The sequence below is a fragment of the Myxine glutinosa genome, chromosome 8 (genome assembly GCF_964187855.1).
Source record: "Myxine glutinosa chromosome 8, kmMyxGlut1.1, whole genome shotgun sequence".
In the NCBI taxonomy this organism is placed as follows: Eukaryota; Metazoa; Chordata; class Myxini; order Myxiniformes; family Myxinidae; genus Myxine; species Myxine glutinosa.
The window spans coordinates 2,676,803-2,698,664 of record NC_136268.1 but is presented as its reverse complement, the minus strand read 5'-3'; the positions used below and the strand labels follow the sequence as shown (position 1 = coordinate 2,698,664).

Here is a 21,862-nt window from a genome sequence, read left to right as displayed (position 1 = left end):
CCTTTGCGAACCTCCCCGACCGCTCTTCCTCCGCCCTCTGTAGCCAAACCCCTGGCTCATGGTTGGTCGAGCGGGGCTGGTTCACTCCTCCCCCTCTATGACGAGGTGGAGACACGCCTTTCTTCCCTGACTCGAGCCTCGTGGTCAATGGCGGTTATTGGAGGGGAGGTAATATGGGCAATCGAGGCTCGGCAATGACGAGAGGGGATGTAATATTGGATGGAGATTTTGGGGATGGGAAGGAAAGGGGATCTATTCTCTTTCACTGGTGCAATGGAGTACTTTCAATTAATGGGAGACACAGCCTTATCCTAAAACACAGAATAAGAGATAACTATCGACAGGTATATTCTATTACTTGGCTGACGTGTATGCTTGTGGACTATGGGACGCCCTTTTGGTCTTTACACAGCTCCGGAGGCAGGAGGCACAGAATAAACAATAATCACAATAGTACAGCACACAATCAAAAAATATACAGTCCTCATATCCACAACAATATATATGTAGATGCATTAATGTAATGTATTGTAATGTGAGTAACCGTGGAATTGCCCAGAAGTAGAACGCACGACGATGAGGATATTCCATCAACTTTCATTGGTACCACCGGCCTAGCGTCCTCCAGCATTAAAATCCAGGAGAAGGTGAGGGGGGACGGGCGGGTAGGTCGCCATTAACCAGAATCTCCTCTGGGCACGCCACATCGACACCGGCTACAAGTGCAGGACGGAGGATGGGAGGTCTGCTTGCATCTAGTGGCTCACCTTCTAAAGCATGTCCAAAACCTACAATGCTCAGAACAAGGCTCAGATGAAGAGTGTGATGAAACACTCGCCGCATGACAGGTGGAAGCATCTGAAACAATACTGGACGGTTGACTCCTTCCAGGACAGGTACGCTCACTAACTGGGTGCTATCTACATGATTGACTGTAGCAACTCATCCGGCCTGTTTCAACTCCTGGCCCACAAAGTTTCACTGGAGTGGCATCATGTTAGAAACTACCGTACCCAACCTTCAACATCCTCACTCAAATACACATTACCGCTACTTCATCGCCTGATCAAAATCCTGGATAAATTATGCAGTGCAGAGGAGAATGGCGCAGCACACATTGGGAGACACAATGCTCGTCCGCAGTCCCAAACAAAAACTCAGTGGTTTAAATGTCAGAATTGAGACTCGCCCACCGGTCAGGTATACACCCACTCCACCATCTGGTGAAGCTTACATTTTTGAATATGGATGTTCCCAACGAAAATCGTTTTTGCAAAATTATAACTTAGGCTTAGCTTATAATTATATATAATTATAACTTACTTAGGCTTATAATTATAACAAAATTATAACTTAATTATAACTTAATTATAACAAAATTATAACTTAAATATAATAATTATAACTCACCCCAACACGCCTGGTGTTGGCTTAGCGGTTAGGGTGCCGGCTTGGGATCCTCGGTTTGAATCCCGGTCGATCGCTGAATTAACGCCAGGGGGGTTGACTCAGCCTGTCATCCTTCCGAGGTCGGCAAATTGAGTACCAGCTTGCTGGGATGAATGATCACGGTGTATACTGTATACCCCGATTTAGAATAGGTACACCGTATCCCTGCGCATCGTAAGAGGCGACCAAGGGTTGGCGTCAGGAAGGGCATCCGGCCATAAAAACATTGCCTCAAACAGGGAACCATGATTGTCATGGGGCCCACAAGGCTAACCCCTGCTCTGGTGGGGAAAATGGCCTTAAAACGATCATTCATTCATTCATTCATAACAAGTGGTTTAACACTGATGCTTTCTGGGATTAATGGCAATGTTGTTGACTGAATGACTTCTTAAAGTTTAAATTTTTCCCACTTCCTGGAGCCTTGAGTTGGTGGGGGAATCAGCTGTGTTACTGCACTGTATTGAAAACATTAATAATAATCAATATTAAACTCTAAAAATAAACACTACAATTCAATATCATCACCCAGGCACAAAAGGTAGTTTGACATTTCTCCCTACAAGTTAAGAAAAGCAATCGCTTGTACCATTTGACAGCAATGAGGGAAGGATGTCCATAAATTGCTCCCAGTATTGGAAAAAGTTCAGGAGATATGAAATAGTGCATGATTGGTCACTTAGAATGGCACCGAGATAACCTGTTAGTGTTAACATTCAAATCCACAACAGGGTGAGCGACTGCGTGCGTCACATCACAACCAATGAGAGCTCATCGAAAGGCTCAATATACTCAATATACTCAATATACACAATATACGCAATATACTCAATATACGCAAAATACTCAATATACGCAAAATACTCGATATACGCAATATACGCAATATACTCAATATATGCAATATACTCAATATATGCAATATACTCAATATATGCAATATACTCAATATACGCAATATACTCAATATACGCAATATACTCAATATACGCAATATACGCAATATACTCAATATATGCAATATACTCAATATACGCAATATACTCAATATATGCAATATACTCAATATATGCAATATACTCAATATACGCAATATACTCAATATACGCAATATACTCAATATACGCGATATACTCAATATATGCAATATACTCAATATACTCAATATACTCAAGATATGCAATATACTCAACTGGCGTCAGGAAGGGCATCCGGCCATAAAAAAAACATTGCCTCAAACAGGGAACCATGATTGTCATGGGGCCCGCAAGGCTAACCCCCGCTCTAGCGGGGAAAAATGGCCTTAAAACGATCATTCATATTCATATACGCAATATACTCAATATACGCAATATACTCAACAGACGCAATATACTAAATATATGCAATACACTCAATATACACAATATACTCGTTCTACTTGATTTTCGCTTCCGGTCCGGTCTGAAGAGGACGCAGGCGTCACATGCTCGCCGCTTCTTCGACTGGGCCACTGTCTGTGGCTTGCTTTTTTGGTGGTCGTGCGGATTTTTTGGCCATTGAGTCTGCCCTCCGCATAGTCCCGGCTCTGCTCCCTGCTTCGCCTACCCGGCTCCTTCGCCTGCTCGCTGTTTCCTCGGGCACGCTCTCGTGGGTTGTGTCCTTCGCAGCGGTGTGGCGGTGGTTTTCCCACCGTGATCTTGATTTGTAGCGGCGGCGGTTGATTGCCGCTGCATTTCCCGCTTTGCCGTGATCAACCTTGGCCTCGTGATCGTCTCTTTGCTCCTGTCTGCCCTCTGCTTGGTCCCGACTCTCCTCCTGGCTTCACCTACCTGGCTCCTTCGTCTCCTTCGTTTCCTTGGGCCTGCTCCCGTGGGTTGGGACCATTGTTTCACCTCCTCAACCTTGGCCTCGTGCTCGCCTCTCCGCTCCTGCCTGGCATGGCTCTGCAGTACTCCGCCGCAAGGCTCCTTCTGCTCAATACCCACTCCACCCCATCATGCATCTCTGCCATCAAATCAAATTGACTCCTCCGACGACCCAGGTACATTCACCGTGGCTCCGGTCGTAAGTTTGTATATGTACAATCAGGTCACTCCATCCCCGTCCTCTGGTCGGCTCAGCGCACTCCCACTCATCGTCCCAGCACACCTGGTCACAGCAACGCACACGATCGCACCTCCTGCCTACGAACCCTGGCTAAATCACCTGAATTCATCACTGCTGTTCAAAACAACATCAAGCTCACCCTGTTCAACACCCGGTCCCTCAACAACAAATGCCTCATCCTCAACGACTACATCCTGGATAACAAACTGGACTTTCTCTGTCTCACCGAAACCTGGCAACAACCACTGGACTACTACACACTCAACCTCACCACACCCAATGGATATTCCTACGTCAATAAACCACGCTCGGAGGGCCGAGGTGGTGGAATTGCCGTTATCCACCGTCAAGACATCAGGACCAGCCTCATCCCCATCGCCTCATCCTCATCCTTTGAACACCTGGCTTTTAAACTCTCTGGTCGCACGCAGTCAGTCATGGCTGTCGTCTACCGCCCTCCCAAACCACACCCATTATTCCTGTCTGACTTCTCCTACTTTCTGACCCAGCTATGTTCCCTCTCCCCCTCAATCCTCCTCCTTGGTGATTTCAATATCCACATGGACTCCACTGACTCCACAATAACCACTGACTTCACTGATTTACTCACCTGCTTTAACCTCACTCAACATGTCAACTTTCCTACGCATATCCGTGGTCACATTTTGGACCTTGTCTGCTCCACTGGATTAATTTTGCACCATCTCTCTGGCTCCGACCTCACCCTCTCTGACCACTTAGCCATCACTATGACCATCAACATCCCCACCCCAACACCAAGACATTATCGCACTATCAACTTCCGTAAGCTAAACGCTCTTTCACCTACCTCATTCTCATCCACCCTCTCTGAAAAAATGTCCACTTCTCCCTTCCTGCCTTTCACCTACCTCATTCTCATCCACCCTCTCTGAAAAAATGTCCACTTCTCCCTTCATTGACCTCCACACCCCTTCCGACCTCACTGACTACTACAACCACACTCTCTCCTCCTGCCTTGACCAGCTTGCGCCTGTAAAAACCAAAACAGTTTCTTTCACCCATTCTGCTCCCTGGTTTACCCCTGAACTCCGCCTGATGAAAACTCGTGCTCGCCAACTTGAAAGACTCCGCAATAAAACAGGTCTCACAGTTCACTTCCAAGCCTACAAGGACCACCTACAACACTACAAAGATGCCCTCTCCCACGCCCGCTCCGCCTACTACTCTCAAATTATCCACTCTGGCTCCGGAAACCCAAAAGCACTCTTCTCGACAATAAACAAACTCCTCCGCCCCCTGGACACCACTACCCAGTCATTCACAGTAGACAACTGCATCTCCTTCCTTTCTTTCTTCCAACGCAAAATTGACAACATCTACAACAGCTTGACCACCGCCGCACCCGCTCCCCCTCCAACCACCTGCCCCCCCTTATCCTGCCTTCCCCTGTCTCAATTCTCCCCGGTCTCCCCTACTGACCTCTCTGAACTCCTCATAGGAATGAAAACTGCCACCTGCACTCTTGGCCCCATCCCCTCCAGCTTTGTCAAGGCCTCCCTCCCTGCTCTCTCTCCACTTATCATTGCAACAATAAACTCCTCCCTGTCTACAGGCATCGTCCCACCATCCCTCAAAATTGCTGCTGTTACCCCCATTCTAAAAAAACCTGGTCTAAACCCTGACACCCTAAATAACTTCAGACCCATCTCCAACCTACCCTTTCTGTCAAAAGTTTTGGAACGCGCTGTAGCCGCTCAACTCAAACATCACCTCTCTGCCAATGACCTGTATGAAACATTCCAATCCGGATTCCGCTCCAACCACAGTACTGAAACTGCTCTCCTCAAAATCACCAACGACCTTCTCCTCTCCTCTGACGCTGGCAACCTCAACATTCTCGTCCTCCTCGACCTCAGCGCTGCCTTTGACACCATCGATCACACCATCCTCCTCACCCGATTTGAATCCACCTTTAACGTTACCGGCACTGCCCTCTCTTGGATTAAATCATACCTCTCTGACAGACGCCAGTTCATCTCCATCAGTAATTGCAAATCCCCCACTGCTCCCCTCCCCCAAGGTGTCCCCCAAGGTTCAGTTCTTGGCCCCCTCCTCTTCATCCTTTACCTGTCCCCCCTCGGTCACCTAATCCGCCGTCATGGTCTCCAATTCCACTGCTTCGCCGATGACATCCAGCTTTTCATCTCCACCAAGTCCGTCTCCACCAACACCCACTCTATCCTGACAAACTGCATCTCTGAAATAAAATCTTGGCTTCAAATCAACTTCCTCAAACTTAACTGTGATAAATCTGAAATAATCATCATTGGCCCAAAAACGCTCACAAAATCCAACCCTAACTTTGCCCTCAACATCGACGGTATCCCAGTATCCACCTCCCCTCTCATCCGGAATCTTGGCGTCATCTTTGACCAAACCCTCTCCTTCGACAAATACACTAAACAGATCACAAAGACAGCCTTCTTTCACCTGAAAAACATCGCCCGTCTCCGCTCATCCCTCTCCTCCACGGCTGCAGAAACCCTCATCCACGCCTTCATCACCTCCCGTCTGGACTACTGCAATAGCCTCCTCTATGGTTCACCCTCAACAATCACCAATAAACTCCAATACATTCAGAACTCCGCTGCCCGTCTACTCACCCATTCCCGGACCCGTGACCACATCACCCCCGTCCTTTACAAGCTTCACTGGCTCCCCATCTCCCAGAGAATCCAGTACAAAATCCTCCTCTTGACCTACAAAGCCCTCCATAACCTGGCCCCATCCTACCTGGCTGACCTCCTCTCCAGACACACTCCCACCCACAACCTCCGCTCTGCTGGTACCAACCTCCTGACCCCCCCCCCCCCATCCGGACCAAATTCAGATCCTGGGGGGACAGGGCCTTCTCCATCGCTGCTCCCACCCTCTGGAACTCACTACCTCACACCATCAGAGACTCCTCCTCACTCACCACATTCAAAACATCACTCAAGACCCACCTGTTCAGCGCTGCATTAAACATTCAACCCACAGCATTTAACCCCTGACTATCACTTCTCCTTCTCCCTCCTTTTGCTTTAAATATTCTCCTATTGATTCTTGTCTTTTTGCAATTGTTGTTTTCATGTTTTGTTATGCATTATGTTTTGCACTCTGTCAAAGCGCCTTTGGGCTTCATGAAAAGCGCTATACAAAATAAATGAATTATTATTATTATTATTATACGCAATATACGCAATATACTCAATATACGCAATATACTCAATATACGCAATATACTCAATATACTCAATATACTCAATATATGCAATATACTCAATATACTCAATATACGCAATATACTCAATATACGCAATATACTCAATATACGCAATATATGCAAACTCGGAACGTCTAAACTCGACACAGAGGCCAGTTTGGAAGTAAAACTGCACAAAACTTTGAGCCATTCTCACACGAGGCAAACATCAAGAATGACAAGTTTATTTACCGGAGTACTTTTCCTTCTGCGTTTCATGGATCGACCAGAAGCAGTAATCAAAAGCAAAAGTCTGAAATCACACGTACACGTCACATTAGTGGGGTCACAAAAATGAACGTTTCTCAAAATAATATCACTTTCAACAATGTGGCAGATTTGGTTGCACAAGTCGAACAGCCGAGCTCAAATTCAAATGTGCGAGTGGAAAAGAAAATAGAAGAGATTCCAATGAAACATCAAAGTAAGGCCGCAAATGCGGCCAAAGATTTATCCATCATCTGAAAATGTCACTCTGGCTGAATAAGAAGAAGATAGAAAAACTGAAGATTAAAAACAATGAGCAGCATTACTGTGTGAATCTCTCGGAGTGGTGTATAAGCTGTAAATAGGAGTGCTTTATCCCACACCCATTTCCAAATGGATAACAGTAACGATGATTACAGAAACGGTGGTCTCTCTGTCTTCTGCCACACCTCCCTTATGGTCTTGCACCCTCTGCCCTCTCCATGCTCCCCCCCCCCCCCCCACCCTCCTCCTTTCTGGTCTTGCACCCTCTGCCCTCCCCCCACCCTCCTCCTTTCTGGTCTTGCACCCACTGCCCTCCCCCCCACCCTCCTTCTTTCTGGTCTTGCACCCTCTTCCCTCCCCCCCACACTCCTCCTTTCTCGTCTTGCACACTCTGCTCTTTCCATGATTCATCCCCCTCCCACTCCCAGGTTTTTTTCAGGGCTCACACGGTCCACCACCAACCCCTTTGTGGTTTAACGACCTAAATTCACAATCATTGCTCACCTCCACTCATTCATATTCTTTAGAATATGCACACCGTATCCCTGCGCATCGTAAGAGCGTGACCAAGGGTTGGCGTCAGGAAGGGCATCCGGCCATAAAAACATTGCCTCAAACAGGGAACCATGATTGTCATGGGGCCCGCAAGGCTAACCCCCGCTGTAGCGGGGAAAATGGCCTTAAAACGATCATTCATTCATTCATTCATTGTGGAACCAACCTCCACATCCTCTTCAATCTCCTTCTTTCATCGCAGTCTTCAAGACAGCAGTTCACCACCATCCCAGATCGCCCCCAATCCAAAACCATGATCTTTTGTCCTCCCATTAACTTCCCCATCTCCATCCAAATTCTCAGTCTTTCCTTACGGAGAGAGTTTGTTTCTGTGTCCATCTTGTCCACCCCATGCATCCTCCCCTGCACCTCTTTCCTCTCCACTTCCCTTATTTGTCTAAGTCTCAACTCTATGTTATCATTTAACCCTGTGTTGGTGTTTGCCCTGCCCCTCTCTCTACTGTTCTAGCTCCTCCACAAGCCTTGAACTTGAACAAAAAATAAAGATCACTGTATTTGTGTGATCACCAATCTGAGCCACCAATAAAACAAATCGTTACATTTGTCCTCTTTCTACAACAGTGGAAGAATATGTGTGGAGCATAAGGTCTTCTGGTTGTGCCCACCGATTAAGGTGGTGACTGAGTCAATAAACCTCACACGTCCACAAGCAATCTTTGACGTCATATTACACGCCATGCCTGAAAACACTGCCACAACTACAAGCGCTATTAGTATAATATATGCATGACCGCATCCCCTAAACTTCCACATGTTCAAGACAATAAGCATGTTTAAAAATATATATTCTTCTTCAAACAATATAAAATAAAGGAAACAACAACCATGGCAACTGTCAAACTACAAAACCAAAGCGTGAAGGGGAAAAAAACAACATTTAATAACACCACAGATCAAAGGTGGGATTGCTTGTGTCATATACAAATGTGTTACACATTGGACAAACAGGTGGCATGGCAGAGGAGCAGGTGAACAGAGGTCCGGATGAAAAACAAAGATGGAGACGTTAAAATGTAAATTCCATAGCTGAGGTGGCAAATATGGATGGTTACAGGTGAAAGGACAACGATGACATCATAGTCCAAAACGAGTTAATGAGCAAAAGCAAGATATCGTGACGTCATCGGTATTACATCTGCTCGACACATTCATACCTTGGGGTGCTTTTTCAGGCTCTGGTGGAAGTTGCTGTGGACAGAGAGAAGAAAGGGAGTGACAACAACTATCATTGCATAAAGTCATACGATGCTGTCACAAATATCATTATAACACACCTGGAAAACTATGTAGAATAAATTTTTACATTTCAGAATTGGTATACATTGTACAATATTTACATGAATACCAAAACAGAGAAGCATTTAACTAGAAACTAGAAATGAGTTTCAATAAAAAAAAGTTACAACGAGTAAATACAACAGAAACAACTTTAGAACAGCACTTGGTGGAGCGCACACCTCCGCCAGGCTGAACAGTTTACGTTTTGTATCCCACCGATAGGCCGGATCTTGATTCGGACCTGAATGAAAATCAAATCGGCTTGTCCTTGTCACCTATACTCATCTATCAAGTTTTGTCCGAATCAATCCATCACTGTTGAGATATCGTGCTATATAGCATTTTTGTGCCGATCTCTCAATGGTGAAGAATCACTTAAAATATCCTCGGATCTGGATCTTCACTAAAATCCATTCAATTCATCCTTGTCCACCTGTCCACCAAGTTTCGTCCGAATCCGTTCATACGTTTTTGTGACATCGTGCTATAGGTCGTTTTTGGTCTGAGCTCCATGGTGAAGAATCACTTTAAAATTCTAGTATCTGGATCCTGATCCGGATCTTCACCAAAATTAATCTCGTCCTTGTGAAAGGCCCAACATCTCCATCAAATTTAGTCCGAATCCATCCACAACTTGTTTGAGATATCATTCAAATCCCAACAATAATAAATGGAGCAAAGTACTGTAGATGGGCTACACCCATTGCAAATCCCCACGCTTCCCACCTAAAACAAAGTTGAAAGATGGCAAACAGTTCCACCAGAAATGACCCAATATAAAAATTGAGTTAAATATTTTTTCCTGTTTTGACCTATGTGACCCTAAGTCCCCATCTCTGGGGGCATGAACCTAGGGTTCAAATCCAAAAATAATTGTTACATATTTCACGCATCCCCCAATGTTGATTGCATATAGAAAGTTACCTTTTTTACGGTGTAGCCCATAGGGAAAAGCCGTCGAGAACAGTGTTTGTCCATCCATATGTATGTATGTATGTATGTATGTCCCCTCAAACGTATACCAATCAGAGCTGAGGATCTGGTCACATGACAGTGTGATGTGATTACGTCTGATGTCATTAAGGCGGTACGGAGGCTGACTCCGCACACCGGCATTTTGATTCCAATTTCGTTCAGGCCGAACACATCGTCGAACCTGTCATATATCACAATCGGCATGCTCTACCTTTACGATTTTCATTCAGTGTGAAACACAAACAAACCGATTGTTAAAATGATCATCAAATATCAAAATCATAGGTGTTACGGCTCTTCCAACGACAGTACGTATAGGCCTTAGGCTTCATGTCTTCATCCCTCACCTTCAGGCTGCTTCGGACAAATTAGCCCAGGTTTCTTAATACAGTAGTATTGTTTTTGTAATAATAATAATAATAACAGCATTAATACTAATAATATAGTAAATAAAATCGTAATCCCTTTGTGGTTATTGCAAAGTTTCGAAATTGAAGCGGTGTATGCTTGGTTCATTGTTGACTCGAAACAAAGAATAAACCAGTGTCTCAATGTAAAAATAATTTAATACTTACATTATTTGCTAACTGGTATCCCCACCCAGGTCATCCTATCCTCTTCTACTAAAGTATCAAACAAGCCCGGCTACACCGCTGTTAGACTTTCGGTCTTGTTTTAAATGTTGTACAATGTGGCCATAATTGCATTTTTCAGTACTTGACCTGTTGACCCCACCATTGGGGGGAGGGGGTGGGGGTGGGGGACCAAAATGACACTGTGCTTCAACCTTCATGCCATTTGGTGAACATAACTATCAAGTTTGGTGAATTTCTGCACAACCGTTTAGGAGTAGATGGTGTGGACAGACAGACAGACAGACAGACGGACGGAGCTCATTACAATACCTTACCTCTCCCCACCCCCTGTTTTTTTGCAAAGCATGGTAATAATAAAAAAAATAACGAGTTATCTCAAAAAGGAACTTCAATGCAACATAAGCTATGAGGCTCAGCAAAGTCTGTGTAATGGTTACCAACCTATATTTGATTGTCCCTGTTCAATCCTTTTTAAATGCTGAGCATCAACCAAGGAAGCGGGACGTACCATTGTTAAAGTCTTTGGTCGGACTTGGCCGGGGCTTAGGAACGTAAACCTCCAAGACTCAGAGCGGAAGCTCCAATCATTACACCACAGAGTGTGGTGAAATTCCCTCCACCACCAAAGGTACACGGAGGTTATGTATTCGCCCCTGTTTGTGAGTTTGTGAGCATGATAACGCAAAACGCTGTGGACGGATTCGGACGAAACAGGGTGGATGAGTTTGGTGTGTGACAAGGACGAATTGATTCGATTTTGGTGAAGATCCGGATCAGGACACTGAAATTTATTTAACGATTCTTCACCATTGAGAGATCAGGCCAAAAACGACATAACATGATATCTAAAGAAGATGTGGACAGATTATGACAAAACCAGGTGGATAACTTGGGTAGGTGACAAGAACAAGTCGATTAGACTTTGGTTCAGGTGCGGATCCAGATCTGGCATATCAGTGGATATAAAACGTACACTGTTCAACATGGCGGAGGTATGCGCTCCACCGAGTGCAATTCTAGTTTATTAATATTCCCTTTCAAGGAACCTTGATGCAGGAGGAGGCCATTCATCCCGTGAAAAGCTGCGGTATTATTATCAACCTACGGTTGTTTGTCCGTTTGATGCCCCACATGGAGATCGGTTTCTGAGGTTTGGGACATGGATTGTATGGACAATGACAGGGAGATCAGGAGAAGTGGTGGAAGTATTGGTCAGAAGAAGAGTGGACATATGTTGTGTGCAGGAGACGAGATGGAAGGGAAGTGGTGTGAGAATGGTGAAGGGGAGGCAGGGACAGAAATACAAGTTTGTCTGGCAAGGGTGCCAGAGGGCATGAATGATGTTGGTGTCCTGTTTTCTGAGGAGTTTGTGGACAGTGTGGTGAGTGTGACTAGAGTGAGTGAAAGGTTGATGATGGTGAAAATGATTATTGGAAAGCTCTTGGTGAACGTCATCTCGGGATATGCTCCGCCGGTCGGTCGGAGCGATGAAGAGAAGGACAAGTCCTGGTGTGCAATAGAGAAGCTGATGGAAAACGTGAAAGATGAGGAAGTTGTTGTGGTAGGAGGAGACCTAAATGGACATGTGGGAAGGAGTATGGACGGTTTTGAGGGAGTTCATGGGGGTTACGGATATGGTGTGAGGAATGGAGAAGGTGAAAGTATTTTGGAGTTTGCTGATGGAGCTGGTTTGTTGATTTGTAACACTCAGTTCCAGAAAGAGGATAATAAGCTTGTTACATACACGTCAGGTGGGTCGACGACAACCGTTGACTACCTGATGGTGCGTAGGCGAGATAGGGGGCACCTCCGGGACACAAAGGTGATCCCGGGGGAGGAGGCTGTTTCACAGCACCACTTGGTTGTCTGCGACATAAGGGTGAAAGGTGCGAGGAGAGCTCGGCGGGTGAAGTACCAACCGAGAATGAATGTGTGGAGGTTGAAAGAGGTGACAGTGAGGGAGGCATTAAAAGAGAGGCTGAGTATGACAGAGGATGATGTGGTTGAGCTTGAAATTGGTTGGATGTCAATGAAAGATAGTCTGTTGGGAGCCGTTGGTGAGGTATGTGAATGGACAAAAGGACCACCGAGGCACTCGGAAACATGGTGGTAGGATGATGAAGTTGGAAAGAGGATTGACGAGAAGAGGAAGAAGTTCAAGGAGTGGCAGAAGGCGAAGGGTATGGGGGCAGAAAAGGCAGAGCATGAAAGTTATAAGGCAGCTAAGAAGGCTGCAAAGAAAGAGGTAGCAAAGGCGCAGGAGGCATGTCGGAAAATGTTCGGAGAACGCTTGGATTCGGAAAAGGGTCAGAGAGCGATATTCAGGATTGCAAAGCAGATAGCGAAAGAGAGGTGTGATGTGATGGGGGTGAGTTGCTTGAAGGATGAAGTGGGACAAATCGTTGTGGACCCAGATGCAATTAAAGGAATAGGGAAGAGATACATGGAAATGCTGTTGAAAGGAGAGAATGAATGGGATGGCAACATAGAGAGTAACCCAGTTTTAGGACCGGCAGAGAAGATAACTGAGAAGGAAGTTGAGGAGCAATAAAAGCAATAAAACAACAACAACAGGCATTTTAAGGCCATTTTCCCTGCTAGAGCGGGGGTTAGCCTTGCGGGCCCCATGACAATCTTCTCCATTTTGCCCAATTTTCTGCATCTCCCCTTGTTATCCCCCTTGCCCGCATTTCTTCTTCCACCATCTTTAGCCAAGTCTTTCTCGGTCCTCCCCGGCCTCTACTTCCCTCGACATAAATTTCCGTCACTCTTCTCAACCAGTCACTTTCATCATTCCTCAACACATGACCAAACCATCTCAACCTGTTTCTCTTCACAGTATCCATTAGAGGCTCTATTCCCATCATCTTTCGCAATTCATCATTTTTCTTCCTCTCTCTCTCTCAATAATGATGGCTAACCCCCGCTCTAGCAGGGAAAATGGCCTTTAAAATGCATGTTGTGTTGTTGTTGTTGTCTCTCTCAATGATATTCCACACATCCACCGAACCATTCGCATTTCCACCCTTTCCAGCCTTCATTGCTGCTCTACGTTCATTACCCATGTCTCGCTCCCATAAATCAATGGATAAAAGCAATGAAGAGTGGAAAAGCGGGAGGGCCGACAGGAGTTGTGGGAGATATGTTGAAAGCAGCAGGAAGTTGGGGGTCTGAAGAGAATAACAGAGGTCTGTAATCTGGTGGTGAAAGAAGGCCGCATTACAGTGGATTGGGAACTGAGTACCCTTGTCCCTCGATACAAGGGGAAAGGTGACCCCCTGGACTGTGGCTCGTATTGAGGGATAAAGTTATTGGAGCATAGAAAGAAGGTATTGGAAAGGGTGTTAGAGAGAAGGATAAGGATGAAAGTGAAGATCGACGAAATGCAGTTTGGATTTATGCCAGGAAGAGGAAAGACAGACGTGCTTTTTATTGTAAGGCAGTTGCAGGAAAAGTGCATGGAGAAGAGGAAGAAGTTGTTTCTTGGGTTTGTTGATCTGGAGAAAGCATTCAATAGGGTTCCACGCAAAGTAGTGACATGGGCATTGAGGAAGTTAGGAGTGGAGGAATGGTTGATCAGAGTCGTGATGGCAATGTACGAGAGAGCACGCACAGCTGTAAGGACAAAAGACGGGAACAGTGGTGAGTTTGAGGTGAAGGTGGGAGTGTATCAGGGGTCGGTACTAAGTCCACTACTATTTGTAGCTGTGATGGAGGTGCTGGCTCGGAACGTAACGGAGGGTTTACCGTGGGAGTTGCTGTATGCAGATGATCTGGTGTTGATTGCAGAAAGTATGGATGGACTGAAGGAAAAGATGAACAAGGGGAAGGAATGTATGGAGACAAAAGGTCTGAAGGTGAATATCGGAAAAACGAAGTTGATGGCAAGTGGTAAAGCATGTGGTGAGGTGGAAAGAACTGGGAAGTGGCCGTGTGCTGTGTGCAGGAAGGGTGTCGGAGTGAACTCCATTCAATGTACAATGTGCGCTGAGTGAGTTCATTAAAAATGTAGTGGTCTGCGAGTGTCATTAACTAGTGTGGCAGCTACATTCAAATGTAAGGTGTTCACAGAGGGAGCTGCAGATGGAGGAAATGTTGAGTTGGATCTTGGAGACGGCGTGAAGCTGGAAGGTGTGAAAACATTTTGCTACCTAGGAGACATGCTGAATGGAGAAGGTGGATCAGCCTCGGCAACGGTTGCCAGAGTGAGATGTGCATGGAAGACGTTTCGGGAACTGAGTGGCATGCTGATGAGGAGGGGAGTGTCGTTGAAGCTGAAGGGAAAGGTGTATGCTGCATGTGTGAGAAGGGTTATGATTTATGGGAGCGAGACATGGGTAATGAACGTAGAGCAGCAACGAACGCTGGAAAGGGTGGAAATGCGAATGGTTCGGTGGATGTGCGGAGTATCGTTGAGAGAGGAAGACAAATGATGAATTGCGAAAGATGATGGGAATAGAGCCTGTGATGGATGCTGTGAAGAGAAACATGTTGAAATGGTTTGGTCATGTGTTGAGGAAGGATGAAAGTGACTGGTTGAGAAGAGTGATGGAAATTGTAAGGCAGTCATGTCTCTTCAAAGCTGTCCCCATGCGCACGCTTTCGAAGTTAAGTAATTTTTCACAATTGTGTTTTTGTCGAATCTGTATCTTTCTTTCGGTGTATGTACCTATTGGGGTGACTTTAATCGGTTTCTCGGTGTTGGTTTTTCATACCTGTGTACAGAATCATCGTTTTTTTCGTATTGTGTATTCTGAGGCCTAGTATAGTGAGTGCTAGTAGGCTACCATGTCAGCCCTTGGCTTGAGGCTTTTTTTTGTCTCAGCGGTTCTTCGATCGCGCTGCAAATTACTTTCGGTCTCTGTTTTTCATGGTATTTTCACCCCATACTTCCTTGTTTTAAAATCTCCAAAAAAAAAAAATAATAATAATTTCCTTCCCTGTTCTTATCCGTTTGTTCATTCTTATTTGTTCGTTCGTTCTTCGACCAGTTGTTCGTGATCACGTGATCACGTTGTTAAAAAATGTTTCATCTGTCCCCTGAAGAACTTTATTTTGTCATATTCTATAACACCTTTTTATTCTTCTTCTATAAAAGGATGCTTTCGACTTGCTCACCAAATCTTTTCATTCCAAAAAAAAATTCCATCCCTTACAGTGCATCTTTCATTCATTCCCTAAACTCTCCAGAACTCCACCCATCCTTCAGCGTCCTCAAATGTATTTTTGACTCGAATGTCTCAAGAAACTCATTTTGCAATAAATGTTCGTTTTCCATTAATCGTACACTTTTCAAAATCTAATCTCACCCCTTCCCTCCAAATCTTCCCCATCACCCATCCCTTTCAAATCTCCCCCACTGCCCCTTCCCTCCTAAACTCCCCCCACTCCCCTCCCCTCCGAGACTCTCCCTCACTCCTCCCCTCCTAGACTCCCCTCCCCCTCAAAGCGTCCTCCCCGCTTCTTCCCCCTTCCAACTTTCACCTTCTTCTCCCTCCTCAAATAACACCTCACTGCACCTCACCCAATCACCATCAAACCTTTTGTCTGCCCCATTCTTCCTTTTCTCCAAGCTATTCTGTAATCTCTAACACACCTTCAACAGCTCTCCCGACCTCTTCCTCCTCTTCCACATCTTACCCTACAGCTCCCCCCCCCCCCCTGTTCTGTATCCGATGCTCCCCCTTCCTCTTCCTTAACAGTATGGACCTCAAACATCCGGGGCCTTCGCTCAAACTTAACTGATCTCTCCGTACAGGTTGCTTCTGACAAACCAGACGTGATCTGCTTAACAGAAACTTTCCTCCTTCATGATGTCTCTGATTCCTTGGTATCTTTCCCAGGTTACTCCCCTCCTCCGGTATGATAGACCTGAGCCTCGTCCTGGAGGTGGGGTTGCTATCTTTATAAAAAACTCTCTTCCTCACTCGCCCTGCACTGCCCTCTCTCCACCTCACCCCCAGGAATACCTTTGGCTACGGCTTCCCCTTCGCTCCCACCTTTTGTTCATATGTGTGTTGTACCGTCCACCAAACAGTGATGACCATCTACATCTCGCTGTCTGATAATATGGACCAACTTCTATCTACCCATCCCAACTCTCTCTTCCTCATATGTGGTGATTTCAATTGTCACCATGCCAGTTGGCTGGGGGTAGGTCCTCTCTCACCAGCCATGGCTCTTCAGCAAAGGACTTCTGTGACTCACTGGGACTGACACAATCTGTCAATTTCCCAACCCAGATCTCAGTCAACGGAGCATCTTCTCTTCTGGACTTGGTTATGACTAACTTCCCTGAAAATGTCTGCTGCTCTTCTTCTGCTCCAATCGGCTCTTCTGATCATGTGCTTGTTAAAGTGGACATCTCTCTGACCATTCTCAGAGAGCCTCCTCAGCGTCGACGAGTCTGGCATTTCACTCAGGCCAACTGGCACGGTCTTCAAGCAGCCATCAATCATCTGGACTGGTCTCCCATCTCTACTGCCTCTGACATCAACTCATCCTGGGAATTCTTCCAAAGTAAATTGCTCTCTCCCATGCACAGATTTATCCCATCTCGTCTTCAGTTGTCATACCCTTCCTCCCGTCCATGGTACACGGAATCTTGTGGTGAGGCTATTGCCTAGAAACAACTTGCTTTCGTCTCCTGGAAAGCAAATCCAACGGAAGGAAATCTCATTTCCTTTCACAAAGCCCGAAACAAGTGTGTGTCCACCCTCAGGAGAGCCAGGAAACAATATCTCTCCGTTCTCAGGACCGAACTCTCTTATCTGTCTCCCTCTTCCAAATCCTGGTGGCGTCTGGTCAAATCTGTTTCTGGTGTTTGTTCCCACTCCATCCCCTCCCTCACCTCAAATGGCCACACGGCTGACTCCGCACGTGAAAAAGCTGAATGCCTCAACTCTGTGTTTGCCTCTAAATCTTGTGTCCCAAACCCATCCCTCTCTGTACCCACCGTACCCAGTCGTACCCAGCTGCTCCTGGACTCTGTGTCCTTTCCTCCTGACAAGGTGGAAAAGTTTCTGTCAACCCTCGACTCCGATTCTGCAACTGGACCAGACGGCATCAGCCCACGGGTCCTAAAATCATGTTCTTCCGCTCTTTCACTCCCTCTCTCTGTTCTCTTCACCCTCTCTTTTGCTCAAGGTCATCTTCCATCTGCTTGGAAATCTGCCAACATCACCACTTTGCACAAAAAAGGTGCAAAAACAGATCCCAGCAACTACAGACCAATCAGCCTTCTCCCAATTATCAGCAAAGTCATGGAATCCATCATTGCTTCAGATATGAAATCTTTCCTCTTCTCCAATGGCTTGATCTCTGATCATCAATTTGGTTTCAGACCTGGACACTCCACTCTGGACATGCTGCTTCTGCTTTCTCAACAATGGATGGAGGTCCTCAATGCCAAACAGGAAATTAGAGCAGTCTCCCTTGACATATCAAGTGCCTTCGATACGGTCTGGCACCCCGCTCTGCTCACCAAACTCTCCTCTTTTGGTGTCCATGGAAATCTCCACGCATGGCTGGCAGACTTCCTCTCTAGTCGTAGTCAACGTGTGGCCCTGAATGGGTTTCTCTCATCTCCTCTTCCTGTTCAGGCTGGAGTTCCCCAAGGCAGTGTTCTGGGCCCTGTGCTTTTTCTGGTCTTCATCAATGATCTCTCTGACTCTCTTGAAAATCCTCTATCTCTTTGCTGACGACTCTACTCTCTGTCGCTCCATTCTTCATCCCTCAGATCGGCAGTCTGCAGCCTCCTCACTCTCTGCAGACCTTGACAAAATCACAGACTGGGCAAACAAGTGGAACATGTCTTTCAATCCTGACAAATCTCACACTCTTACGATGTCTCTCCGAAAAGACCGACTGGACAACCCTCCCATCCACTTTCTGAATAATCCTCTCCAAGAAGTTCTGTCACTCAAGCTTTTGGGTCTCACTATCTGCCATGATCTTTCCTGGGAAAACCACATTTCAAATCTGGCCTCCAAAGCCAGTCGCCGACTGGGCATCCTCCGTCGTGCGAAGTCCTTCCTTCGCACACCTGCGCTCCTCACCACATACAAGGCTTTCATCCGCAGCTCAATGGAATACTGCTCTCCCCTCTGGGCTGGTGCTCCTGCCTCACACCTAGCTCGCCTTCACGCTGTTGAAACCAAAGCATTCAGAATCATTGGAATCTCCCGCGATGAAGCTAACTCCAAGGGCCTCTCACTCACTCACCGCAGGCAGGTTGGTGGTCTTTCCGTCTTCTACCGACTCCTCTCTGGCCTTGCCCCCCCAGCTCTCTCTGGGCTCTGTCCCACAAATATTCCTACAGGTCGCACAAGATCTGCCTGCAACCCTCTTATGGTTAAACTGCCAAAATCAAGACTCTCTGCTCACCTTCACTCCTTCATTCCTCTTTTCTCCCACCTCTGGAACAAACTCCCTCACTCTCTTCAATCCCACTCCACCCTCCAAGTCTTTAAAACAGCTGTTCACCACCATCTCTTATCTTCCCCCATCCAAAACCTTGATCTTTTCTACCCCCGCTAATTTCACCCCAATTCCACTTTTTTGAAATACCAACTTCTGTCCAGGAAGTCCTTGGTGTCCTTGTGTTTTATAATTTTTCCCTCCCCCCCCCCCCCCCCCCCCTTCCCACGCCTCCTCTCCCTGGGCCCTCTCGCTTCCACACATCTCCCTGCTCTCGGATGTTGTGTTTGTGTGCTTCCCCACCTCTCCCCATCTTGTCTTCCGCTCCCTCTTTTTATATATTTTGTTTGTCTGGTTGATTTGTTTGTGAAGTAAATGTTAGCTCTTTCACGAGCCTCGATTCAGTATACAAAAAAAAAAAAAAAAAAAAAAATGAATGTGGAAGGAAGTAGAGGATGGGGAAGACCGAGAAAGACTTGGCTATAGGTAGTGGAAGAAGAAATGCGGGCAAGGGGGTTAACAAGGGGAGATGCAGAAAATAGGGCAAAATGGAGAAGATTGTCATGGGGACCGCAAGGCTAACCCCCGCTCTAGCAGGGGAAATGGCCTTAAAATGCCTGTTGTTGTTGTTTGTCCATGCTCTATCCATTTCAATTCTGAGCATCAAGCAAGAAAAGTCTTTGGTAAGACATGGCCGGGGTCCAAATCGCTGACCTCCCAGTCTCAGAGTGGATGCTGTACCATCATGGTAAAAACTTTAACAAATTGAGAGTTTAAGAACTTCAATCAAGTTAATTTTAGTAGTTCTGAATATATGGGAAAGACACCAACAAAAGTGGCATTTTTCTGTTCCCATACCTTCCCCCTGTCCCAACCTGCTCACACTTATATTTACCTTTATGCCTAATGCCACACCCAACCACACCCACATGAGACTGCACACGTGCTCAAATATCATCAATTATATAACTGGACGGCAACATAACAACCAAGAATGATCAACACCGCTAGGCCCCAATGTCACCTTGACTCGTTTCCAGCACGGCATTTCCATTCGTGATGGTAAAATAACACAAATGCCAACACCCTGACGGCCAACAGGTCGCATTTATTGCCCGGATAGCATTACTGTGCCCAGACAGTAAGAGGTGAACTCATTTTGGGATTTAAGAAAAACTGAGGCCCGGTTGCATGTGTACACTCCAGCTCGAGGTTCGGGTCTGCCCAGGCATGCAGGTGGCGGCGGATTTGGAATGTACCGGCAACATTTCATGACTTCTTCAGCCACACCCATGCAAAGCGAGTGAGCATCCAAGAGCACTCGTGAATACAGAGTGTTCAACATTGGTTTGTCATCTCAAGGGGTTTTCTGTATCATGAAAGGTTCACATTTAAACCAACTAAAGTTAAAAAGAGGGCAAATGTAGGATACAAGGTGTAAATATTGCATCGCCACCTGGCTAGAGATGCGGAAAGGGTTTCTTTTTTGTCTGAGGTCATTTCATACAACACTACTTTTTAATCAACTGAAACTTGAGAGTTTACGAGCCACCGTGGGAGGCGAAGCAAAGCTGACATTTTGGGCATCACTCGTCTGTCGGAGGAAGAGAGAGGTCTCAAAAACAACATGGTGATCCTGACTGCTGACAGGTAGAGACACTTTGTGATCCTGTCTCTTAAATACCAATCTTCCTCGAGGGCTTCAGAATGACGATAAATCACCATCGCATGTCAATCCCCATCCATACCCATGACCTATTCGTCCCCCATTCACCTTGCCATAACCCAACACCCTCTTACATACATGTTACTGTGTTTCCTCCCATCCTCTCCCTCGCTCTTCCAGTTCGTTCACTCCCAAGTTGTTTGTCGTGTGCAACCTGTCGCCCCACTGGCCTACTGTCAGTATGTTGCCTTCTTACCCTTCATGCCACCTTGCTCTTCCATGAGCCTCGATATTACATCCTTTAAAAATACATAATTGCTCCCATTCCAACAGATCCTTTTTCAACCCTTTCTTGCAATCCGCCAGGCCCAATACTCCGACAGGAATGCTGCCTTGGGCAAAGGCAGGTGAAACTCCCATTTGATGCCTTTAAACTGTCACACTGCTATCTTGCCTTCGAGTTGTGCAGCCGGCGTTCAATCCTAGGCCCGACTGTCTTATTGGTACTTTGTAAGCAGGCCATTGCACACAAAGACAAAGTACAGTCCCACGGATGGCCGTTTAGTCGGGTGTCCCATCTGCTAGAATTAGTTGGTGTCTTGTAGTAAGATCCCACGGGGTCTTTCACAAAAAGTAATCAAGTCCTCACCACCATCAGTCAAATGTCAGGCCTGGCAAGCCAGTTTGTGAAAGACTCAAAACAAAAAAAAAAAAATCAGGGCTGACCCCAGAAGATGGGAGTAATTGGAGTATGACTACAACTGATACTGGTCCAAGTATTACTACTGCTACTACTACTACTACTACTACTGCATGTCCTACTACTACTACTGCATGTCCTACTACTACTACTACTTGTCAGGGTACTACTACTACTACTTGTCAGGGTACTAATACTACTACTACTACTTGTCCTAGTACTAATACTACCACTACTACTTGTCCTAGTACTAATACTACCACTACTACTACTACTACTACTTGTCCTTGTACTAATACTACTACTACTACTACTACTAGTACGACTACTACTACTACTACTACTACTACTGGTTCTAG

The 21,862-nt window shown here is 46.0% G+C and overlaps 1 protein-coding gene across 1 annotated transcript in view; it reads right to left on the bottom strand.

The window, feature by feature from the left end:
- The window catches only part of LOC137412855 (kinesin-like protein KIF13A), a 232,334-nt gene that overhangs the window by 171,902 nt on the left and 38,570 nt on the right, over nucleotides 1-21,862 (bottom strand). The window contains 2 exon segments of the mRNA XM_078782869.1: nucleotides 7,016-7,076; nucleotides 9,025-9,058. Coding sequence (XP_078638995.1) covers nucleotides 7,016-7,076; nucleotides 9,025-9,058 — 95 coding nt within the window.